Source organism: Arachis ipaensis, chromosome B9, assembly GCF_059453495.1.
Source record: "Arachis ipaensis isolate K30076 ecotype BB chromosome B9, ASM5945349v1, whole genome shotgun sequence".
In the NCBI taxonomy this organism is placed as follows: Eukaryota; Viridiplantae; Streptophyta; class Magnoliopsida; order Fabales; family Fabaceae; genus Arachis; species Arachis ipaensis.
The window spans coordinates 146,931,884-146,958,276 of NC_142444.1; the positions used below are offsets into that span (position 1 = coordinate 146,931,884).

The 26,393-nt window shown below is 33.1% G+C and overlaps 2 protein-coding genes and 1 pseudogene across 2 annotated transcripts; 2 read left to right on the forward strand and 1 right to left on the reverse strand.

Annotated features, from left to right (window-relative positions):
• The first annotated feature begins 5,209 nt into the window (after positions 1–5,209).
• On the forward strand, positions 5,210–5,910 carry LOC148546712 (cystathionine beta-lyase, chloroplastic pseudogene; annotated as a pseudogene).
• A 2,384-nt stretch (positions 5,911–8,294) lies between these two features.
• Positions 8,295–9,439, forward strand: LOC107619302 (galactose-binding lectin). The gene has a single exon (XM_016321559.3). The coding sequence runs from the start codon at positions 8,400–8,402 to the stop codon at positions 9,228–9,230; it is 831 nt and encodes a 276-aa protein (XP_016177045.1). The 5' UTR covers positions 8,295–8,399; the 3' UTR covers positions 9,231–9,439.
• Positions 9,440–14,905: 5,466 nt separating this feature from the next.
• LOC107617175 (uncharacterized) lies at positions 14,906–26,166 on the reverse strand. Its single transcript, XM_021110573.2, has 4 exons — positions 26,120–26,166; positions 25,950–26,027; positions 15,106–15,315; positions 14,906–15,033 (listed from the first exon to the last, which is right to left on the reverse strand). Exons 1-4 carry the CDS (start codon positions 26,160–26,162, stop codon positions 14,972–14,974), a joined length of 393 nt encoding a protein of 130 aa, XP_020966232.2. The 5' UTR covers positions 26,163–26,166; the 3' UTR covers positions 14,906–14,971.
• Between the last annotated feature and the right edge of the window lie 227 nt (positions 26,167–26,393).

Genomic DNA, 26,393 nt, shown 5'->3' on the forward strand with positions numbered 1-26,393 from the left:
ATCTATACAAATTATTATTTAATAATATTAGTAACACTGTTGATACACACATATAGCTATTTTTCAACCACAAAAACATAATCTATACAAAATAAATTTTTACAGTAGTATTTTCTAATTAAGTATTATTTATTTTATTTTATATTTTTTAATTATTATTAAAGTAATTAAATAATATTAGATTAATAAATATATAATTATAAATGAGTTAAATAAATTAATAAAATATAAATTAAACTATATATATAAATTTATATATAAATACATGATAATTGTTTTTAATATATATACACGTAATATTTTTTAATAAAAAATACTACAACATCCATATTTTTTTAGATCGCATAAAAATATACAATATTGCATAACTCTCATTGTTAGTCACCGATTATAACATCCGAAAAATCTTCATAGTAATATCTAAAATTACTTAATTATACAAAATATGCAATATATTAGCTAGATATATAAACATATAATAACACTATTTCATAATTATAAGAAGTATCTACATCTTTCAAGTAAAAAAAGCTCAAAATATTTTTTAAATAGCTACATATTTAAATTTTTTTATAAATCAAATTCAACCAAATTATTAAACAATAAGACTTAGAATAATATTATATATTTATAATTAATTTTTATTAATATTAGATTAATTTAGTTAAACTTAATAATTAACAAAAATATTTAGATATATAACATTATTTATATTTCTTTTAATGTGATTGAAGACAATGAAATTAAAGCGAAGATCACAAAAATATTAATTATCAGGATTTAAAATAAAAGTTTTTTTTTAAAATGATATATATGCATATTCGTACTAACAGACTAGAACGTTAAACACTTTATTTATCAATTAAATTCATAGGTAAATTTGATCAATGTTAGGTATATATTAAAATTAATTATTAAATTTAATTATTAACATAAAATATATATTAAAATAATAAATTGATTTTAATGATTGATTTTAGTGTATAAATAATATTTTAAATAAATTTTCATTTAGTTTTTAAATAAAAATAATATTTATATACTAAATAAAAAAATTGAAATAAATTAAAAAATAATTATTTTTTAGAATAATTTTTTTATCTTTATTTTTCGAAATCTATCCTTTTAAGCTAGAGAAAGTTTGCAATTTGTAGATTTTGTTAAAGATAGGCAAGTGCATGGACAAACTTGATTGAAACTAACAAGTTTGTTTATTGGTATTACGAACTTGCTCTTATTTCTATACAATTTAATCGTATTAGTATATTTTTATTTTTTTATTTAATTTATATAATTTAAAATTTTAATTATAAAATTTTTAATTTAGAATTTAAATAGATATAATTTAAATTAATAATTTAATTTAATTTGATAAAAATAAATGTAGTCGTATTTTTGTACTCATAAGAACAACAACAATTATGTTTAGTAAAATAACTTTTAAAAAAATTAATTTAACAACAATGGACGAACTTGTTAGTTTTAATGAAGTTCGCTGATGCAGTGGACAAATTTTAACAAAATCTACAAATTTGTCGATACAATGGACAAACTTGCTCTAGTTTAAACAAAAAACGGATTTTGAAAAATAAAGATGAAAAAATTTGTTTTGGGAAATAATAACTTTTTGAATTTATTTCAGATTTTTTTCTAAAATTAGTCACTAAAAATGAGATATTATGTATTTGTGTATAAATATATATATAGTTTAACTTATTTTTAATATGTATTTTATATTTTAATGTGTATTCTACTTTAATAGTTAATTTAGTAGTTAAGTTTACGATTATGCTAAGTGTACATCAAAATCAGCCACCAATATAAAATATATATATTGAAATATAAATACACATTAAAAATAAATTAAATCACACATACATATAGTATACACAAATATATTAGTGACTGATTTTAGTGGTAGAATTTAGTATAAAAATAATATTTTTGTTAATTTAATATACACCTAAAATAGCGTGATTCTTAAATAAGAATTATTCTCCATATCCAAACAATTTTAACATCTAAGTGATTTAGAGTCACGCGCTTCTTGTTTCAAATTCACTTCTTCTTCTTCTTCTTCTTATTCTTCTTCTTCTTCACTTTCGTTATTGTCATCACCAACACCACGACCTCCTCCTCCTCCTCCTCCTCCTCCTCCTCTTCCTTTTCTCATTGGAATTTCTTCTACTCCTTCTTTTTCATCATTCTCTTCCATCATCATCATAATCATTATCTCGCTATCGTCATTGTCGTCTTCTTCTAATACGTATCGTCTTTATCGTTATCATTTCATTCGGAATATAATTTCGGTTCATTTTAGATTTAAATAAGGTGCACTTAGTCAGTGCTTATTTTGAAACGAGTTTATATTCTAAATTTAATTTTCGATTCATTCTTAAATATAATTTCGGTTCATTTCTGAGTGAAAGATGCATTTGGTCTCGTTGTTCTGCAAAATTCAAAACTCTTCCTCCTCAACTTTTACTGCTTCTTCTTCTTTTTTATTTTTATCTTCTTCATCTTTTTCTTCTTATTTCATTTGTTATAATTTTTCTTATTTCACTCTTGAGAAGAATAAAACAAAAAAAAAGGAAGAAAAATCAAACAAAAAAAACAAGAATAAAAAATTCCTCATCGTATTCTTCTTCTTCTTGTCTTGTTTATCTAATCAAACAAAGAAGAAGAAACAAATAATGCTCTAAAATTATTTGATGAATTTGGATGTGTTTTTGTTCATGATTCAATTTTGTTTGTATGTTTATTTTCGAACTGAGTTTGTGTGTTGCAATTATTAAATAATTTTGGTTTATTCTGGATTTAAATAAGATGCATTTAGTCTATGCTTATTTTGAAATGAGTTTACATTTTATATTTAATTTTCAGTTCATTCTAAATATAATTTCGGTTCATTTCTGAGTGAATTAAGGTGCATTTGGTTTCGTTATTTTGCACAATTCAAAATTCTTCCTCCTCATCTTCTACAATCACTTGATGGATTTGGATATGTTTTTGTTCATGATTCAATTTTGTTTGTGTGTTTATTTTTGAATTGAGTTTGTATGTCTCAATCATTAAATAATTTCATTTCATTCTAGATTTAAATAAGATGCACTTGGTCTGTGCTTATTTTAAAACGAGTTTACATTCTGAATTTAATTTTCGGTTCATTCTAAATATAATTTCGATTCATTTCTGAGTGAATTAAGGTGCATTTGATCACGTTATTATGCACAATTCAAAACTCTTCCTCCTCACCTTCTACAATCACTTAATGGATTTAGATGTGTTTTTGTTCATGATTCAATTTTGTTTGTGTGTTTGTTTTTTAATTGAGTTTGTGTATCACAATTATTACGTAATTTCGGTTTATTATGGATTTAAATAAGGTATACTTGGTTTGTGCTTGTTTTGAAACGAGTTTATATTCTGAATTTAATTTTCGGTTCATTTTATTTGAATATATAATTTCGGTTCATTTTAAAGTGAATTAAGGTGCATTTGGTTTCGTTGTTCTGCACAATTCAAAACTCTTTCTCCTCATCTTCCACAATCACTTGATGGATTTGATGCGTTTTTCATGATTCAATTTTGTTTGTGTGTTTGTTTTCGAATTGAGTTTGTATGTCATGATCATTACATAATTTCGGTTCATTCTGGATTTAAATAAGGTGCACTTGGTCTGTGCTTGTTTTGAAATGAGTTTACATTCTGAATTCAATTTTTTCATTTTGAATATAATTTTGGTTCATTTCTGAGTGAATAAGGTGTATTTAATCTTGTTGTTCTATACAATTCAAAATTCTTCCTCCTCACCTTCTACTATTTCTTTTTTTTTTTATCTTTTTTATTATATTTTATTTTGTTATAATTTTTCTTGTTTTACTCTATTGAGAGAAATAAAATAAAAAAAAAATAAAATAAAAAAAACACTTAATGATATAAAATCATTAGGAAAAAAAAAGATAAAGAAAACACAAGCAAAAAATTTCGGTATGTGAATGTACCTGTTATCACACTCTTTTAATAAGAATGATTTTTATTGGTGTTAAAACCTACTTAAATAAATTTAAATGACAATAAAAATTGAATGCGTAGCAATTCCCTTGAATAACTATTATTATAGGAGGTTATTGCCACTACAAGATTTCTATTTATTTATGGGACTTTTTTTATGGAGGTTTTTTAAAATCTCCCCAACACATTTTGTTTATGGCAATTTAAAAAACCTCAATTAATTAAAACTCAAAATTATTAATGGAAAGTATATCGTGTGAAAATGGAATTTGAGCGTGGTTGCTTGATTTTCATTTTGTTCCATGCTCATTTTCTCTTTTTCCCCAAATGAGAGGCGCTGAGTTAGCCGAGAGAGAGGCATGAAACCCTAAGTTTTCTACCGCCATTTTTGCCACCATTTTCGCCGCCGTTTCTGCCGCCGGCACCGTTATCACTGCCATATCCGTTGCAGTAGAGAACTTCTAGATCGAGCCACCTCTTCTATTAACGCATCTATTCTCTCTATACTGTTGTTGTTGCCATTGTTGCCACCGCAGTTTTCACCGTCGTTGCCGCAATAGTTTCTGCCGTCGATGCCACCGTAGTTGCCGTGGTACAACGCATTTTCAGATCTGTTCACTTCGGAGCTTCTTCTTCAACGACGCTTTCTCTCACTCTAATTTCTCCTTTGAACTGCTGCTGGTACTTCTTTTTCTTCTTCTTCCCTATTAATTTGCTGATATTACTCCTTTGAATGACGCGTTGTTTATTATATTTCAAGATTGCGGTGTTCGAACAAACAGGAATTGAAAAGAATGCCAGCCACGTATGTTTCTTCAATTTCAATCACTTCTCGATGATTTGATTCTTTTTCACGAGGCTTTTTTTTTCTACAACGAAAATCATTGTTATTCTTTTTGAATGTTACTTAATTTTGTTTTCTTTGCCAAAGTCTCAATGCAATTATCTTATTGACTCAATGCAATGATCCTTTTGGAGCAGTCAGTAATCCGGCTGTATCAGACTACTACTTTTAAGCAGGTGAAGCTTTGATTTTTTGATACACACTGTGACATGAACCTTTCCAATGTATTTGTACATAAATGTGTCTAGATACATTATTTTTTGATGTACCGAAAAAGTAAGAGTGCTAATTGGAATGGAGGGAGTAGTTTTCTCTTGATCTCATTATGTTTATTGACCAGTACTCCTATTCATGCAGCCTAATGCAATAGAAAATGGTCCCTATGATTATACCAGAAGTGGAAATTCCACTCGAGATGCTTTAGAAAGGTTCACTATGTCCTATTAGTTGTGTTTATTTACCATTGCAACTGTCAATATTGTGGCATTAATGTTTTCTTTTCTCACCATGTTTAACCTTACATGATGTGTTCTCAGTTTGTTGGCGAAACTTGATAAGGCGGATAGAGCCCTATGCTTCACCAGTGGAATGGCTGCTCTGAGTGCTGTTTCTCATCTTGTTCAAGCTGGTGCCTTTTCTTTCTTCATTGTGCTATAATTTGGTTTTTCTTCATTTTTAGTTGTGAAATTTAGATTAGATTCATCACTGAGAATTTAAGAATATGAGTAGTTTCATGCTTTGGAGTCTCTGCATGCATTCACTCCTGCAGTGCCGTGTCATTACTATTGGTATTTTTCTTAGATTATTCGTTTGTTGGATTCATTTTTAAAACTTACCGATTAATGCACTATGGGACTGAAAGCCATGAATTCTCAAAGGACTGTTTTTTTCCCCTTTTTTGATGCAAAAATTATATTTTCTGATATTTGACGCTAATAATATAATATAATGTAGATGAGAAAATTATTGTTGGAGATGATCTATATGGTGGAACAGACAGGTTGCTGTCCCAAGTAATTCCAAAGAATGGCATTGTGGTCAAGTTAGTCTAACTTGTCAATTATGCTTGTTCATTTTTTTTCATAACCAGTGATTAATTATGGCAACAAACCAATCAAGTTTATTTGTTCCATGAAGTAAAAGACCAATTACTCTTTGGTGGTTTGATTCTTTTAGGCAAATTAAATGACAAAAACCAATTACTAAATAAGCAATTAAAATAAAAGATTGATTCTTTTAGGCAGTCGGAAAGATTGGCAACTATTAATTTTTAGGTGAATGATACCTAACTTTCTCTAAAATAACATGTAAGTTACCTTTTATGATATGTCAAATTTTAATTAGTCATTATTTTACCCATAGTTGAGTTATTTTGTAATTTATTATTTGATATGGATAATGGTATAATTTCTTCAAATATCAAAACCTCACTCCCGTTAATTGAAGCACCTTTCTACTCTTTCATTCTTTCTTCATCGCTTATCTTCGGTCCTTCCAAGTATCGCCGTCACCGTCGTGACAAGAAGCGCCGACGTCGTTGTCATCTACTGCCCTCGATCGCATGCAATTTCTCTTTTTTCGGTGCATCATCCCTTAACTACTCGTCGAATGTCCGTCCTTTCTAGTATAGGCAGCATCGATGTCATTGCTATCTCTTATCTTCTCATTCCTTATCAACATAATTAATGGTTAGTTTGGTTATTAAATTTTTTTATTAAAAAATATATATCTTTATTTAATTACATAATGGAACATATATTCATATGTAAAATATAATATAATAAAATAAATCTATATTCAGAGTACTTAAAATATAATTAAAATTATGAACATATAAATATAATAGTAAAATTTGTACTCTAAACAAATAAACATATGCTTTATTATACATAAATTATTTAAAAAAATTAAAAAAATTATTAAAATTAATAACACAAATTTAAAATGATAAAATCCGACTTTTATACCGTATTTTTATAATATTTTTATTCTTTTAATTTTTATTTATTAGTACTTTATTATTTAATTAATGATTAAATAAATTATTTTTATGAGAAATTATTTTTTGTATTATTTTAAAGAAGAGATCAATATAACAGTTTAAAAAATAACGTACAAATAATATTTTAAATAAAAAATATTTAATATTAAAATTTTTAAATACAAAAATAAATTGTATAAATATTTAAGAGATAAATACGAAATACATGCCTAAAATAAACAAAACATATAAATAAGAATACTCCAGAGAAATAGAGAATTATTTTGTTTGTTTTATTTATTTTATGCATGTATTTCATATTTATCTCTTAAATATCTATATAATTTATTTTTGCATTTAAAAATTTTAATATTAACTATTTTTTATTTAAAATATCATTTTTACGTTATTTTTTAAACTGTTATATTAGTCTCTTCTTTAAGATAATACAAAAAATAATTTCTCATAAAAATAATTTGTTTAATTATTAAGTAAATAATAAAGTATTAATAAATTAAAATTTAAAAAATAAAAATATTATAAAAAATACTTGTAAGAAAGTTGAATTTTATCATTTTAAATTTGTGTTATTAATTTTAACCATTTATTCATTTTTTTAAATAATTTATGTATGATAAAAGATATGTTTACTTGTTTAAAATACAAATTTTATTATTATATTTGTATGTTCTTGATTTTAATTATACTTTTAAGTATTTTGAATAGATTTATTTTATTATATTATATTTTACATATGAATATATGTTCTATTATGTAATTAAATAAAGATATATATATTTTTAATAAAAAAATTTAATAACCAAACTAACCATTAATTATGTTGATAAGGAGTGATCCACGGCAGGAAGAGGGATCGAGTGAGAGGATAGGAGATAGCGATGACGTCAGCACTAACTATATTGGAAAGGACGGCAAAGTTACGGACCACTAGAATTTAACGATATCGTTAAGAGATGATGACGACGACGTTGGCGCTTTTGTCACGACGGTGACGGCTATGCTTGGAAGTTGGAAGGACAGAAGCTACGCGATAAAGAAAGAACGGAGGAGTGAAAAGGTATTTCAATTAACGGGAGTGTTTTGATATTTTAAGAAATTATACAATTACTCATCTCAAATAATAAATTACAAAATAATTTAAATATGATTAAGATAATGACCAATTAAAATTTAACACATCATAAATGATAACTTATATGTTATTTTAGAGAGGGTTGGATATAATTCACCTAATTTTTCACATTAATGATCTTGACATTCTACCCCTTTACCCCTTAGTCACCGCGTTTAGTGAGTTAGAAGGATAGGAACATTTTCCCCCTTGTTAATGTCTTTTGCAATTATTGAAAGGCTGTAAGCCACTAGTATCATGCTTAGAACTAGAACTTCTGGATGCATAACTATTATTCTTTTTCCCCTATAAATACACGAACAAAATCCCAATGCAAATCGTCAAAACCATCCCAGAGCAATCTTTTCGGTACATTATTCAAGTATATACAAAAAACGAACCCTCGCTCAAGTGCTCTCCCTCCCACCATGAAACCATTTTGTGTTTTACTTACTTTCTTTCTCTTGCTAGCAGCAAGTAGTAAGAAGGTGAACTCAGCCAAAACCGAAACAGTTTCCTTCAACTACAACTCTTTCAATCAAGGTAACCCCGCAATAAGTTTCCAAGGTGACGTCACTGTTCTTTCAGATGGCAATCTCCTACTCACCAACCTCAACAAGTCCAATAGCGTCGGCCGGGTTCTGTATGCCACGCCGGTGCGCATTTGGAGCAGTGCCACCGGCAATGTCGCCAGCTTCGTCACCTCCTTCTCTTTCGAGATGAAGGATTATAACGATTATGATCCTGCCGACGGTATCATATTTTTTATTGCACCGGAAGATACCCAGATTCCTGCCGGCAGTATTGGTGGTGGAACCTTAGGTGTCTCTGACACCAAAGGTGCGGGTCACTTTGTTGGCGTAGAGTTTGATACCTATTCCAACAGTGAGTACAACGATCCACCCACTCATCACGTTGGAATTGATGTAAACAGTGTGAAATCGTTGAAGACCGTACCATGGAATAGTGTGAGTGGAGCAGTGGTGAAAGTGACTGTGATATATGACTCTTCATCAAAGACATTGAGTGTTGCCGTGACCAACGAGAATGGCGATATTACCACCATTGCCGAAGTTGTTGATTTGAAGGCGAAGCTTCCGGAGAGGGTCAAGTTCGGTTTTTCTGCCTCCGGCTCCGCTGGCGGTCGTCAGATACATCTCATCCGTTCGTGGTCGTTTACTTCGACGTTGATAACAACAACAACTACAACAAGCATCAACAACAACGAAAAGAAAATAATGAATATCTTAACTGCATGATTTGGTCTCTACGCTACTTAGTACTTTAAATAAATAAAGACCAGATCACACACATATATATATATATATATATATATGTATATCCGTGTTAAGAATCAACTTTCTGTGTGCTAAATAAATGTTGTATGGTTCAATATTTCCACTAATTAACTCTTGTATGTGGTCGGACGGTTGATCATTTAAATAAAACGGAAATGTTTCAACGAAAATTAGTCAAAAACAGGACTCACTTTATTTAATTTTTATTAATTATTATAATAATTAATTAATATTTAAAAAATAAATAAAATAAAATCTGACTTTTTTTTTCTTTAGTATTATTAAAAACTAAAAAATAGTCCGATCTTACTTTATCTTTTTATTTTACTTTTTCAATATTTTTGTCAAATATTTTAGTCTTTAATAAATTTCAATTATCAAATAAATTAGTTTCAATTTTTAGTTCATAAACAAATTATTCATTGAATTATATTGTTTTTCTATGTAGATTAATTAATCTAATAATTTCATTCTTAGAATTTTTTTATGTTTTTTATTTAAAAAAATAAAAACTGGTTTGCCTAGAATTTTTTGAAAAATTTGACATATAACGCATTTAATTTCTCAAATAAAAAGGTTGAAAACTAATTTAATAATTAAAATTTATTAAAAAATTAAAGTATTTAATTATTTTTTTAATTGAATTAGAAGATATTACTCGAAAATAAAATACTAAATAAGGTTGGGAAACAAAAGATATTCTAAAGAGATCGAAACAGACTGTTGAGACTAAGATAAGATTTGCATACAATGCATATCTTGGTGTTCAAGACAAGAGCAAACCAGGGAGATTGAAACAGAGAGCAAGAGATTGTCAAAGTTGATTTCTTATTCATTATGTTACTCTTTTTCACTTATAATGTGAGGGATATATACATGCCAACTACTTAAATAAAGATGGTAAAAATATTATTTTATGAATATATTTTATTTAAAAATATAATTTATTTATTTAGTTACATTTTAAATAAAGACAACACTTTTATAAATATCAAAATCCAATCATATAATTCATCATCCAAGAGTAAAAAAAAAAAATATTTTTACATAAAGACAATTATAAAATTTTCATTGTAATATCTACCTATATATTACTCTCGCCCTTTACAGCCTATTTGACGAACAAGGTGCTGGCTTCTTTCTTTTTCTTTTTTTTTAGGTGGGGAGGACGGGGAAATAATTAATCCGCATCTTTTTCTTTTTTTTTTTAGGTGGGGAGGACGGGGAAATAATTAATCCGCACCTTGATGAGGTTGTCATGCTAAAAATTACAAGTAAAAATTGATTTAAATTCACACTCATAATTACGTTCGAATTTGATAGAAATTCTTCTTATTACTTGTGTCAATGTAATGTTAGATATTACGAATATAATGCCAGAAATTTGGAATAATAAATAAAAGATGCTCTGGAACTCATGATAGACAAACGAATGGAGAATAATATTTATGCGAAGATTTTTGGTATTCGAGAACACATATTCTATATAATTTTTTTGAAGTTGGTATGTGATGAATGTGTAAATCGTCAAGAAAATTAAATAGATATGTAGATATAATATGTATATAAATTATGTCAGGCATATACAAAAAACATTAACAATTAAATCAATTATTATGTATTTATATAATAACATATAGATTTACAAAAATTTAGTAGTGAAAATAAAAATATACAAAATAAAATTTAATTAAGTATGCATTTTTTTTTGTTTTTACGATATTTTTCACTCCAATAGATTAAAGATTATTTTGTTACGAATTTGAGTTCTATTTAAAAGTCTGTCACTAACTAATGAGTTGCTATATATATAAGACAAAATTCGAATTCTGAAAATAGTCTAAACAGACAACTGAGTTAACCACTCGATTAACCCAAATTAGTTTAGATATATTTAAAATTTTAAATGACATATAAATATGAACAAAAACTAGAACTATACGCAAACACATACACACATACTCACCTATTATAGTATTTAAAATAATAAAAGAATAATTTTACACATCCATTATAGTAATTAAAATAAAAAAAGATAATTTATAATTATTTTTTATTTTAAATATGATTAAATATTATTTTTTATATATATTTTTAAACAATTATTTAACTATTCATTATCTACTGTTCAATTATAAAATTCACTTATTATAGTATTGATGGTATAAATAAATTTTTTAATCAAAATAATTACTATAATAAAAATATTTTAATAAAAAAAATTAATACATGCAGTGTGTTAATATATGGTTAATATATTTTTTATCTTAAATAATTTTTTAAAAAATATTAATAATTTAAATTATATTTAATTAGAAAACTAAGTTTCAATTTAATTATTAACTAATTATTAGTCAATATTGTAAGTTAATTATCACTAATTTTTAGTTTGATTTATTTATTTATTTTTAATTTTTATACTAAATTAAATTTAACAAGATAATTATTATTGAATATTAAGTTTAATAAAATATTTTTAACATAAAATACAACAAAATTATATTTTATTTTAAAAGCAAACATAATATAAAAAAAAGGATAGATATATACATTTATATATAATAATTATTTTTTTTCAAAATTTTTGCAGGAGTAAATTCTCCTCTTCCCTCAATTTAGGTCTGTGTTTATATATAATTTTTTTATTTTTTACAGTATCTTTTAATTTAATAGATCAAAAATTAATCTATCATAAATCTAAATTTTATTTAAAAATTTATATTTGATCAATATAAATTATTATCACATACACAATATAAAACTTAAACTTTTAATACTAATTTAAATAGATTAATAAATTAACTACTAAACTAACTTAAATTAGTTAAAATATATATAATTTAATTTATTTTAACGTATGTGTTATATTCTAATATATTTTACGTAAATCATAATTTATTTTAAGGTACATGATCTATCTCACATGATTGTACTGTGTAATTGTGTATGGTATAATCTCGAGGGAGAGGAGCCTAGTACGTCGATCTAAGCGTACAACAAATAAACAAGTGTTGTGTATTGTAATGAGTGAACTATCAACATAGTTTTTGTCTATTTTTTAAAATGATAACACAACTCTTTAAGATAAAAATAATTTAATTTTGATTTCTATTTTCTATTTTTTTAATACAATATAGTTTTTATGGATGTTTTTTTATCAACTTTAAATAAACAATATTGATGTCAGTATTTTTTGTTCACGATGAATAGAAAAACATTCACAAAAATTACGTTATGTTATAAAAATAGAAGATAAAAATTAAAGTGAATCATTTTTATCTTAAAAAATTGTATTATTATTTTAAAAAATACACAAAAACTAAATTAATAATTCACTCTATCGTAATTTTGGGGAGGTGGATGAGATTGTTGTAAAATAACTAAATAAATAAAGAAGAAGTAACAAATATAAAACATGGAAATATAATTAAATAACTCAAGTAGTAATATTCACTAGGATTACTATATCAATATAGTAGATATAATTAATAATATTGTAGTAAAGAATATAAGAGAAAATAGTATAGGAGAAAGAGAGAGAGTGTGAAGAATATTTTAATATTCTTATTGCTATATGTTTCTGAGGCTTTAGCCTCCTATTTATAGATACAAAAGTCCAAGCATTCAAAATTTCATTTATTTTCATTTTGGCTTGGGAGCTTCATTTCTCATAGGGAAAATCAAATCGTCCATATATTGAATGGGCATCCACGTACTTTGAACTTATCACAACACTCCCCCTTGGATGACCATTCAAGATTATGCCTCATTAAAACCTTACTAAAGAAAAACCCAGTGGGAAAAAACCTTAGTGAAGGAAAAAGAGTACAATATCCTTTGTGATGGGAACTGCCTCATTAAAAACCTTGTCAAGAAAAATCCAATGGAAAAAAAAAACCTGACCAAGGGAAAAAGAGTACAGTCTCCCCCTCTTGTCGACATCATTTAATGTCTCGAAATCGGCGCATCCCAATCTCATATACCAATCTTTCAAAGGAGGATTTTGGGAGTGACTTTGTAAATAAATCTGCCAGATTATCACTTGAGCGGATCTGTTGGACATCAATTGTCCCTTGATTTTGAAGATCATGAGTAAAGAAGAATTTGGGAGAAATATGCTTTGTTCTATCACCTTTGATGTATCCACCTTTGAGCTGAGCAATGCATGCTGTATTATCTTCAAACAGGACAGTTGGAGCTATCTTATGATCAATGATTCCACATGATGACAGAATATATTGGATCAAACTCCTGAGCCAAAAACACTCGCGACTTGCTTCATGTATCGCTAGTATTTCAGCATGATTAGAGGAGGTTGCTGCTATCGTTTGTTTCGTGGACCTCCATGATATAGCTGTACCTCCATATGTGAACAGATATCCTGTTTGAGATCTCCCTTTGTGAGGATCAGACAAGTATCCAGCATCTGCATAGCCAACTAGTTGAGACTTGGATCCATAGGGATAGAACAGTCCTATATCAACTGTTCCATGAAGATATCGAAAGACTTGTTTGATTCCACTTCAATGTCTTCTAGTTGGAGAGGAACTATATCTTGCTAGTAAATTCACAGCAAATGATATACCGGGTCGTGTATTATTAGCAAGATACATTAGCGCTCCAATGGCACTAAGATATGGTATTTTTGGACTAAGGATATCTTCATTTTCTTCTTTAGGATGGAATTGATCCTTTTTCACATCCAAAGATCTTACGATCATTAGGGTACTCAAGGGATGTGACTTATCCATATAAAATCTCTTCAAGATCTTTTCTGTGTATGTTGTTTGATGAATAAAGATCCCATTTTTTATATGCTCGATCTGCAGGCCGAGACAAAATTTAGTCTTTCCAAGATCTTTCATCTCAAACTCTTCTTTTAGAGTTTTTATAATTATTGGAATCTTTTCAGGAATCCCAATGATATTTAAATCATCAACGTACACAGCAATTATCACTACAAGAAAACAGCTCTATTGCCACGCTTTTTGAGCTACCGCCATGCTTTTGAAAGGGTGGCCTCTACAAGCGTGGCGGTTGCTCTATCGCCATGCTTTTGGTGACCTATCGCCACGCTTTTTCTTTTGCCACGCTTTTTACAAATGGCCACCCGTTAAAGTGTGGCCGTATGTGGGAGATATGGTCACGCTTTAGAAGCGTGGCCATATGGGAGATATGGCCACGCTTTAGAAGCGTGGCCATATGGGAGATATGGCCACGCTTTTGAAGCGTGGCGATAGAGAGAGATATGGCCACACTTTCGAAGCGTGGCGATAGAGAGAGATATGGCCACACTTTTGAAGCGTGGCGATAGCAAGATATGGCCACGCTTTTGAAGCGTGGCAATAGCCTTATAAAATGTAAAAAAAAAAAATCATTTTTCTAATTTTACCTTCATCGATACAAAATATAAATTTTACAGTTCTTTTTTATTACCAAACTTATAAATATAGTATACAATTTTTATTATAAGACAAATCAAATAATAATTAGTGACATATATAATTTTTGCTATAATTGTTTTATACATTAAAAAACTAATACTCAAATACAAAATAAATCTCGAGTTCAAATTCCAAAACTAAAAACTAAAGAAAAATACAAAAACAATACAACTTAAATCCTAAGTCCTTTGCTGTTCCTCCTTCTTCTAGCCCTCTTAAACTTCCTTCCCTTAGATCATACATAATTGTTCAACTTGTTCACTCCCTAAACCGCTCTTCATGATCTCTTCCTTCCCTCGCAAGATCCCGTCTTCTTCCTTCTAAAACCACACAAACTGATTAAACAAGAAGCAATAATAATTAAGGTGAAGAGAAAGGCTTGTTTTGTGTACCATGGTGGGAAAATAGTGATGAAAATGCATGGTAGGCATGAAGGTGAAGCTGTTGTTTTGGATCGGAGAAGAGAAAAGTGTTTCGGATGAGTTTACAACTACGTTGCCTCCCATTGTAGACATTACTTGGCAATCCCCATACATTCTTGCTGCTTCTTCTTTCTTTCTTTCTTATGTTGAGGAGAAAAAGTTTCTTCAGTTGAGGCAAACCTATTTTGTCACCCCAAAGAAAAAGTATCAGAATCAGAATCCAACCAGCAGAAACAACAGCTGAGCTAATGAAGAAAGCTAACGGGACATTCTCATTTCACCAACCCAAAATACAACAATAAGGGAAGATTCCTTTCACAGACAAATAGGCAAAATCTCAGGAGTGTATGAAAGGAAACAAAATAGAATAATGTCCCTCACAATCTTTGGAAGATTTATTTTCTTTTCTTTCTTTTATAGCACACATGTAAAAAATGTAAAAAATAAAATAAGCAAAAAGAGTAGTAAATATTATAGAGAATAGAGAGCATGACCATGGGGAAAGGTTGGAAGCTATGGTTTTGTGACGTTCACAGAAGACACACCCACTACTAGAAGAGTGTGGTGGAGTTGTAATAAATCGGTTATAGTGGTAGTAATTTATTTTACTGGTGGGAAAAGGGTAAATGCGGTTGGACAGAAACCGATCAGCGCCACTTACTGCGTCGGCTGTTACATTCCACGTGCTTCTTTTTTAATGGGTGGTAGTTCTTATTGGCACAGATCAATGGGGCAAAATTTTCATATTAATGGCAAATTGCACCATGCACATATTATATAAGGTCAGCTGGTAGTAGTAAGGACGTTGTTCTCACTAGTTCTTTTTTATGTGAAAAATGCAGTTTATGATAAAGTTCTATTTTTTACATGGAAAATGCAGAGTATTAGGTAAGAAAAAATCAAGTGAGATTTAGTTTGCTGCTAATATTGACATGTTTGAATGAAAGTTATAAAATTTCTTGAAGCAGTTCTATGTTCAAGTAATGAGATGCATTTGAATTTTCTTTTTTCCTTTTTCCATTAATGAGATATTTTTTAATTCTAAAAACGACATCTAAATGAATTTATACATTTGCTATATATGATGAATACAACTTGTTCTTGTATGGATACTTGGAGGGAGAGCTCAGTCTCTGGGAGTCGACGCCGAGCTATTACTTTCGGTGCCGACCTTCAGGCCTTATGATAATCCGAGCTTTACTCCAAGAGGGTGTCCAATCGCGTAGAGCTTTGAGCAAGAAACAGGGGGGAGTGTACCTGCAAAGGCACTCCAAAGCTTAAGTTAGTATTGAGAATTCAATGTGTCTTCAGGATAGAAGATCATACCTTTTTATAGGTGATAGTGTATAAATCGGTTATGTTCCTACTTTATTGCCTGTATTAAAGAGCAATAATAAGGGTTTGGACGTTTCACTTTTGTGAAGCAGTCCGTTAAGCTGATTTGTAACGTTACTTTTTAATAAATGACATTGATTGTTGATTAGTAACTATAACGCCGATTAATAACGTAATTTGCCGAGTAATGACTAAAATGCCGAACTACAATGCCAATTATCTGGGTAATAAATGTGAATAATGGCGAGTTATGAATGATAAAATCAATTTATGATGTAGGATTTGTGATGGCCGGACCACAGCCCCAAGCTTAGCCTGAGAAAATATTTAATGAAGCAGGTTGAGCTTTTAATTATGTATGAGTCGGCTACTGAACAGTTCGGCGTGTGTTTCTATCTTGTAGCCCCCAGGTCAAGGTGCTTTATTGAACAGTTACTGAGACGATAGGCTTTCATGATTAGGATAGAGAAATAATTAAATGAGGGTATTAATGAGTTTGCGTGTTTCCAACGTGGGCTTATTGGGTCTGACGTGACTTATTTGATGGGAAGTAGAAGCGAGATTTTGGGTTAAAGTGTGTGAATTAAAGCTTAGGAATTTCGAAGGTTTGCATGCTTGCTGTTTTGTGTTTTCTCAAGCGTTTTCAACCAAAAATGAGTAAAAGAGGTGAGTGCTCTTAGTTCTATTTGGTTTTTCTGCATAATCATGTTCTCTTCTTCTCCTTCTCTGCTTCTGTTTTTCAAATGGGTTATGAGAAAGAAACAAAAGGGGAGGTAGACTGGTCTTATGACTGGGTGAATGATGATGTAAGGGATCGTATTTCTCTATTTTTGGATGTTGGTGCTGTGAGTGAAATAGATAAGTCTAAGGTTGCTAGGGTTAATTCTGGGATTCGATTGGAGTTGCTCCCTTGTACGAGTGATGATAGGGTTTTTCATAGAGGGGAGGGTTTTGAGCACTTTTTTATGTATAGTTGTGTTTTGGAGGAACTAAGGGTGAGAGTTCCTTTCAGTGATTTTGAGTGTAAAGTTCTGAAGCAGTTGAACTGTGCACCCTCACAACTTCATCCCAATGGTTGGGCTTTCCTTCAGGCGTTTGAGATTCTTATGGAAGTTTTGGAGGAAAATCTGTCAGTGGAGTTGTTTTTCTCACTGTTTCAGGCGAAGGGTGTTTGGAAGGGTGGTTGGGTAAATTTGAACAGCTCTCCGGGGTTTGCTGTGTTCAAGTTGTACAAATCGTCTTTTAAGAACTTTAAGGAAATGTACCTTAAGGTCAGTAGCTGTGAGGATGACTTTTCATTCTATGTGGACGAGCATTTGGGGGAAAAATTTCCTCTCTGGTGGTGTTCAGAGCCTCAAAATATTTTAGAGCCTGAGACTATAAATCCAAAAGATGAGTGCATAATTGAGTTTTTGACTGAAGTTGTTGATCGCAAGGAGTTGATTTCTGGGAGGAAAATATGGCTGATGTGATAGATTATCTGGGTAAGATTTTGAATTGTGGATGTTGTATCATATCTGAGGTTTTTTGAATAGGTTTTTATTTTTCTTGTTTTTCAGGTGGTAAGTACCCCGGTGTATCTGCAGCGAGTTTGAGGTCTCGGGTGAAGAGCAAAGGTTTGGAGAAGGAGGTATCCTCGTCAAAGGCGGATAAGGTCGGCGTTGGCGAGGTTGATCAGCCAAGGCCAGGGAGGAGGAAAGTTATTGCTAAGAAGAGAAAAGGTGATGTGGTAGATTTGTCTGACGTTTTCTGATGATGAGAAAGATGATGTTCCAATGGAAGAGGTTCATAAGTTTTGTGATAACTAGAAGAGGTTGCATGGTTTTGTTGAGCGGAGTGATGGGTCGTCGCTCTGGGAAAAAGATTACCCCTTTATGATTACTGCCGATGAAGTTTGCCAAACCCCTGCCGATGTTAATTTGGCTGAAGAAGTGGGAGATGTGGCAGTTGATCAGTACATGCAGGTAATCTTTTATCTTTTGTTTTGTTGTGGTTGATAATTTTGTGGATGATCTCGTTTAATTCTATATTTGTTTGTGGAAGGTTGTGGGTCTGAGGCTTGCCAGTTTAGGGCAGAGCCGAGAAAAGAAACATCGTCAAGTAGCTGAGCAAAAGTTCGATTTGAGATTGGAGGAACAATTGAGGTTGAAGGCTGCCAAGGTTACAGAATTGGAGAGTAAACTAGCTGGGGTTGAGAAAGATTTAAAATTGATGAAGGAGAATTATGCTAAAGAGGTGGAAGATGTTAAAAAGAAGGAAGCGGATTTGTATAGTATGAGTACTCGGGTAGTGGAGTTGACTGCTGAATTGAAAAGCTTAGAAAAGAGTAAGGAGACAGCGATCCTGGACTCTTTCATTGAGGGGTTCGAAAGAGCTTCTCTGCAAGCCAGGTTCTTAGCTCCTAATGTTGATCTTGATCAGATGGACCCTAGTAAGATTGTTCGTGATGGGGTTATGGTTGAAGATGATGGCGCTGAAGAGGAGGAGGATGAAAATAGTTAATTTAGTGTGTATGTTCGGTACTATTAAACATGTATTTTGGTGGGTTACTTTGCTCCTGTAGTGAGCTTTTGACTGTTAAATTTTTTGTACTGTTTATGAAACAGTTTATTTTGTTTTTGGTTATGTTGACTTTGCAGAAAACATATATATATTGATAGGTGAATCTTGCCTATTTTGTCTGTTTGGTAGTTTGTTATTAGCTCTAGGCAGTGTGATTGGAGATTATTCTGAATGATATGGCTTTCGATTAAGATTGAATGTTTGTATGCTAGATAAATTTTGAATGAACGCGTTTTGAGCAAAATTGGAAAATTTTGGCAAAGTTTGAAATATCGGCTTCCAATTTGGATTGGAGTTTTGTGTGAATGATCAAATTCTGATGTAGATCGGGCATTTGTTTAATTTTTTTAATGATTGGCTTCCGATGTAGATCGGAGATCTGTTGGAATGATTGAATTTCGGTTGAGAGCGGTAATCGGATTGACTGATTGCATCCGGTGATCGGATTCCGTTTTAAGGTCGGCATTCAGATTGACTGATTGCTTCTGAGTTAATCGGATTCTGTTTTAAGGTCGGTAGTCGGATTGACTGATTGCTTTCGAGTTAATCGGATTCCGTTTTAAGGTTGGCAGTCAGTTTGACTGATAGGTTCCGAATGACCTATTTTATTATTTGATCAGTGTTAATAGTATCTGAATGGTCGGGTTGATAGTATAGGTTGACATGATATGTTTATAGATTGAAACGGAAACTATGAAATGGAAAAATATTGATTTGATAAAGTAGGGAATCTACTTATTAAAGAACCCTTGATGTCAAAGGCCCAGGTAGGCTAGCCTCGTTAAAACCTCTCCAAGCAAAACCCTTGTGGAAAAAATCTTGGCAGTAGGAAAAAGAGTACTTGCCTGTCCCTGGTATTAGCTGTAATATAATTTTAAGGAAGATACATTCCAAGTGCTAGGGAGATCTTTACCCTCTAGTGTTTGTAGTCGATAAGCTCCATTGCTGATTACTTCTGTGACACGGTAAGGGCCCTCCCAATTAGCTGCTAGTTTGCCATCTGTTGGTGGTTTCCTAGCTTGTTCTGTTTTTCGGAGTACAAGGTCGTGGACTTGGAAAGACCTTGGTTGAAGTCGTTGGTTATATTTTCGGGCAATGTGCTGTTGCATGGCTAAATGTTTAATTGCTGTGGATGATCTGAGTTCTTCAATGAGATCAAGTTCGGTTTGCCGGGCTATGTCTTGTGTAGTTTGGTCGGCCAATTCTGTGCGTAGTGAGGATTGGGAGATCTCCACAGGTATCATTGCGTCTGAGCCGTAGACCAAACGGAAATGTGTCTCCTTTGTGGTTGAGTGAATTGTTGTATTGTACCCCCATAGGATTTCTGGGATAAGCTCGGCCCAGAGGCCTTTTGCATCATCCAGTTTCTTTCTTAGAGCATGTAATATTACTTTATTTGTGGCTTCAGCTAACCCATTTGTTTGTGGGTGCTCTACTGATGAGAAGTGGTGTTTGATTTTCAAGTTCTGCAAGAAAGATGTAAATTTTTGATCGGCAAACTGGCGACCATTATCTGTGATAATGTGCCGAGGAATGCCGAATCGACAAATAATATATTTCCAAACAAAGGAAAGTATTTGTTGTGATGTAATCTTGGCTAGAGGCTGTGCCTCTATCCATTTGAAAAAATAATCAATTGCTACCACAAGGAATTTTACCTGACCTGCTGCTGTTGGAAAGGGTCCGAGGATATCTATGCCCCATTGGTTGAACGGCCAACTAACCTCGGAACAGTGTAGGAGTTCGGCCGGGAGATGTGTAATCGGATTGTGTTTTTGGCAGTTGTTACAGCTTTTGACTTTTGCTTGACAATCCTGTCGAATTGTCGGCCAATATAATCCAGCTCTGAGGATTTTTGAAAACAGACTTCGGGCTCCGAGGTGTGTACCACAGATCCCTTCATGTGCCTCAGCAAGTGCAAGCTCGGCTTCTATTCTGCAAAGACATTTGAGTAATGGACGGGAGAATCCCCGTCTATATAGGCAATTATTATAAATTGTAAAAAAGGAGGCTTGTCGACGGAAATGCCGAGCATTTTCGACGTCGCCTGGTAAGACCCCTGTCTGGAGATACTGTATGTATGGGGATCTCCAATCTGCTTCCTGTGTTACACTTAAGACTTGTGTTAGTTCAATGCTTGGCTTGAGTAGTGTTGACTGATAAAGTGATGACCTATTTGGTTGAGTACTAGTGAGCTTAGACAGAATGTCAGCTCGGCCATTGCTCTCCCTTGGTATGTGCTGTATTTCATATTTGGAAAATTTTGAAAGTAAATTGTGTACGACATCCAGGTATTTAGAGAGCAAAAGGTCCTTTACTTGGTATAGGTTGTTTACCTATTGGACGACAAGGAAGGAGTCGCAATATACCTTAAGTTCGGTGATGTTAAGGTCGGCAACGAGTCTAAGGCCGGCAATTAGTGCTTCATACTCACTTTGATTGTTGCTTGCTTTAAATGAGAAGTTGAGGGAATGTTCGATGACATTGCCGTGACCATCATCAAGTATAATACCTGCGCCACACCCGTGTGGGTTGGAGGACCCGTCGACATATAAAGACCATTCGATGTAATCTTCAGTTGTATTCGGTACTGAGAACTCGGCAATAAAGTCGGCCAAAAACTGTGATTTGATGGATGCTCGGCCCTCGTACTTGATATCGAATTTCGATAGTTCCACCGACTATTTTACTAGTCGGCCAGCCAGTTCAGGCTTCTGCAGCACTTGTCGCGAAGGTTAATCTGTTCTAACATGGATTTCATGGCTCTGAAAGTATGGTCGGAGTCTTCTGGTGGAGAAGACAAGCGCAAGTGCCAGCTTCTCAATGCTCGGGTATCAAAGCTCGGCATTCTGTAAGGTTTTGCTGGTAAAATAGATCGGGAACTGTTTCTTTGCCCTTTCTGCAACAAGAGCGGAGCTTATAGCCCAGTTAGTAACAGATAAATATAAGAATAGTGGCTCCCCTTGTAGGGGTGTGTGTAAAATTGGTGGTTTTGAAAGAGTTTCTTTTATAGTTGTAAATGCTTGTTCACATTCATCAGTCCATTGGAAAGCTTTTTTCATTTTTAAAGTTTGGAAAAAACATGAAGATTTAGAAGCTAGGCAATGTAAGAATCTAGAAAGCGCCACAAGTCTCCCTGTTAACCGCTGGACTTCCTTGATGGTTTGTGGGCTTGTCATGTCTAAAATAGCTCGGCATTTTTTAGGATTTGCCTCAATACCTCGGCTGGTGAGCATGAAGCCGAGGAATTTACCGCTTTGAACCCCAAATGCGCACTTTTCGGGATTTAACCGCATGTTGTATTTTCTTAGCTGTCCAAAGATTTCTGTGAGGTCATCAAGGTGGTTATTGCTGATCTTTGTCTTGGTGACCATATCATCAACGTAGACCTCAATGTTCCTGCTGATTTGTTTGGCGAAGACTTTGTCCATTAGACGTTGATATGTCGCACCTGCATTCTTAAGTCTAAATGGCATGACTTTATAACAATAGTTTCCATATTCAGTAATAAAGGCTATCTTATTTTGATCAGATGGATGCATGTGGATCTGGTTATAACCAGAATATGCATCCATAAAGCTGAGTTTTTCAAAACCAGAGGCATTATCAACTAAACAATCAATAAAGGGCAAAGGGTAGGAATCTTTGGGGCATGCTTTGTTGAGATCGGTGAAATCAACACACATGCGCCGTTTACCGTTATGTTTTTTAACCATGACGACGTTCACCAGCCATGTTGTGAATCTGATTTCTCGGATGAAATCCGCGTTGATGAGCTTCTTGGTTTCTTCTAGGGAAGCTTGCTTTCGGTCGTGGCCGAGATTTCTCTTTTTCTGTGCTACAGGTCGGATAGATGGATCTAATGCTAACTTGTGTGATATGATGGATGGATCGATGCCTGGCATATCAGCTGGGGTCCAAGCAAACAGGTCGGCATTTCGTTGTAAAAATGCTCGGAATGATGATTTTTCTTCTGAAGATAATGTTGAGCCGACGTATGTGAATTTGTCTGTGTTTTCTGTGAAATAGATTTTATCTAGGTCTTCTGTTGGAGTCGGCCTTTCCAGTGTTCCTGCTCTGGGATCAAGGTCGGCCAGCATGTGTTGCTTGTTCATGTTGCCGATATTATGGACCTGGGCTTTTGTGTTACGGTGAGGTCTTTTGAGACTATTGTTGTAGCACTCCCTGGCTTCTCGGGCATCACTGTGAATGGTTGCAATTGTATTGTTCTGCAAAGGGAACTTAACACAAAGATGAATTGTAGATACTATAGCGCCGAACCTATTTAAGAAAGGTCGGCCAAGTATAATATTATACGGACTGAAGCAATCAACAACTAAGTATTGAATGTCTGAAGTTTTTGACGAGGGAAACTTACCGAGTGTGGTTTGTAACCACACAGAGCCCATAACCGGGACTCGCTCACTTGAGAATCCTACCAAATCACCAGTGGAAGGTTGGATGATGTTATCACTTAGTTTCATTTTCTGGAATGTTGAGTAAAAGAGAACGTCGGCGCTGCTGCCTGGATCGAGCAACACCTTTTTAACTAGGAGATCTCTGAGCTGTAGGGAGATTACGATGGGATCATCCAGATTTGCTACGCTGTTGTCATGATCGGCTGTCTGGAATGTTATCTATGGAGATGTCGGCGGTGGCTACTGTTGACTTTGATCGGCGTTGATGGAAAGTATAGCTCGGTAAGATCTTTTTCTTGCCGAGCTTGTGGCTCTGCCACCTGCAAAACCTCCGGAAATACAGTTGATTGTATGCGTTGGTAGTTCAGGATGGCTATTGTTCGCTCGGTCTCTATCTCGGCTATGTTGTATAGCCGAGCTTTGGTCTCCTGAAGGAGGTGCTCGCCGCTGCATGTGGCCGCTGATGAATTTGTCCAGGTGACCCTGCCGAGCTAGTCGCTCCAGCAGGTCTTTGGCGATGATGCAGTCGTTGGTATTGTGTCTGTGCTTCTGGTGGAAGGAGCAGTATTTTGATCGGTCAGTGCCTTTTGAATCTGGGTAACTGCCAGCTTTTCGTGGTGGCTTGATTAATTTCGAATTCAAGATCTCCTTGATGATGTCATCGCGCTTGGTGTTGAATTTGGTATAGGTTTCATATCGTGGAATTGGTTTGAAATTCCTCTTGCTGTCCCGTGGCTTGTCATCGTCTCTATAGTGAGGCTTTTCTATTTTTCGAGCTTGTCAGAGCTCTTCGATGTCAATCTGTCCTTTAGCTTTTTCATGGAATTCGGCCATGGTTTTTGGTTTGGCCACAGCAATAGTTTCCTGGAATTTTCCTGGTCTTAATTCGCTTTTTATGGCGTGTAGTTCCACCTCGGGGTGAAGGTCGGGTATACTTATGGCTATCTTTGTGAAGCGCGTCATGTAGTCCTTGAGGCTTTCGTGCTTACCTTGCTTGACTGTGTTCAGGTAGTCGGAGTCATGTAGGTAGATGGCTGATCCAGCAAAGTGCTCCTCAAAGGGATTTGATATGTCTCAGAATCGAGAAATGGAACCTGCAGGCAAAGAACAAAACCAATCAAGTGCAGGACCGTCTAAGTAAGATGGAAAACAACGAGATAAAACTTTATCAGATGCACCGTTTACTATCATTATGGAGGTGAACTTTTTTATGTATTTCTTTGGATCACCTAACCCATCATAGGGAATTAGGGTGGTCGGCAGGGTAAACCTTCGGGGTAGCACGAAGTTCATTACCTCCGCCGTGAATGGTCCAGGGGAGCTTTCCTGATCGTCATTTGCTCTGTTTTCCTGAGCTTCCTTGTTATGTTCGGGTTGCTCCTCTTCCTGTCGAGCAATGTCTGAGACATGTGTTGGTCCTGACTGCTGCTCGGCTTCTTCCGTCCGTTCTTGTCGGTCATTGTTTTCGGTTCGAGTGTTATTCAAGTTGGCAATTTGATTTGCCATTCTTTGGTTCTCCTCAGCCACGACTTGCCACAACTCGGTCACCATCCGGAGCAATTTGGACGGTGAGGGTGGAGGTTGTTCAGCCATGACTTCAAAACGGGAACCTTGAGGCCGATGATATGTAGAGAGGTTTATATTTTCGGCCCCACGGTGGGCGCCAATTGTTCTTGTATGGATACCTGGAGGGAGAGCTCAGTCTTTGGGAGTCGACGCCGAGCTATTACTTTCGGTGCCGACCTTCAGGCCTTATGATAATCCGAGCTTTACTCCGAGAGGGTGTCCAATCGCGTAGAGCTTTGAGCAAGAAACAGGGGGGAGTGTACCTGCAAAGGCACTCCGAAGCTTAAGTTAGTATTGAGAATTCAATGTGTCTTCAGGATAGAAGATCATACCTTTTTATAGGTGATAGTGTATAAATCGGTTATGTTCTTGCTTTATTGCCTGTATTAAAGAGCAATAATAAGGGTTTGGACGTTTCACTTTTGTGAAGCAGTCCGTTAAGCTGATTTGTAACGTTACTTTTTAATAAATGACATTGATTGTTGATTAGTAACTGTAACGCCGATTAATAACGTAATTTGCCGAGTAATGACTAAAATGCCGAACTACAATGCCAATTATCTGGGTAATAAATGTGAATAATGGCGAGTTATGAATGATAAAGCCGATTTATGATGTAGGATTTGTGATGGCCGGACCACAACTAATTTTAAATTGTCATTCTCTCAAGTAATCTTTTCTTTTGTTTTTCTATGTATTTTGGAAATGATTTGTTTTCAATTTTATTTTTATATTCTTACATTCATCTAGATGCTTTATTTGAATTGTAGGCTACAACTATGATTTATACAGCTTGGTTCTTGATTATAAAAGCAAAGTTTCATCCAACATATATCAAGCACAAACAAAAAGCTTAATAGAAAATAACTTCAGCAAATTGAAAAAATATAAATTATAGTCACATTCAGTTTTTATAAATTTTAATCAATTCACATTGGAAAATCCAAGAGTAACATGCATTGATCTTCATCTGTAATGCCAAGTCTCCATCTTGTTCTTTGTTCAAATAACCTAAAAGTCACAATGAAAGAAATAATATTACTAAAAGATTTGCCTAGTGAAAGCAATAGCTTGAAGTGTGAATGAGTTGATGGCTTGCTTACATATGGGGGCTGAGATGAACCAGTTTGGCTTCGTTAATATCATTACTCGTAAGCTTGAGAGATAGCAGTGACAGAAATATGCTTGATATGCTTAAGTTGTGGCCAGTGACGGACCCTGAAAATTTATGTTGGGGGGACAAAAATAATACACATTACTATCAAAAGATATATTAATTTAAATTTAAAAAATATAAAAATGCATATTAATTATTCGAATACAAAAAAAAAACAAAAGTTATATTAGCCGCTAACTTTTTTCGCTTCAATTCTAAGA

Bases quoted from the DNA above. Each gene is read 5' to 3' on its own strand.
- LOC107619302 (XM_016321559.3), top strand. From the start codon at position 8,400: ATGAAACCATTTTGTGTTTTACTTACTTTCTTTCTCTTGCTAGCAGCA.
- LOC107617175 (XM_021110573.2), bottom strand. From the start codon at position 26,162: ATGATATTAACGAAGCCAAACTGGTTCATCTCAGCCCCCATAT. The intron at 26,028-26,119 runs GTAAGCAAGCCA...TGTGACTTTTAG, and splicing joins GTTCATCTCAGCCCCCATAT to GTTATTTGAACAAAGAACAA. The intron at 15,034-15,105 runs GTACACAAAACA...GTGTGGTTTTAG, and splicing joins ATCACTATTTTCCCACCATG to AAGGAAGAAGACGGGATCTT.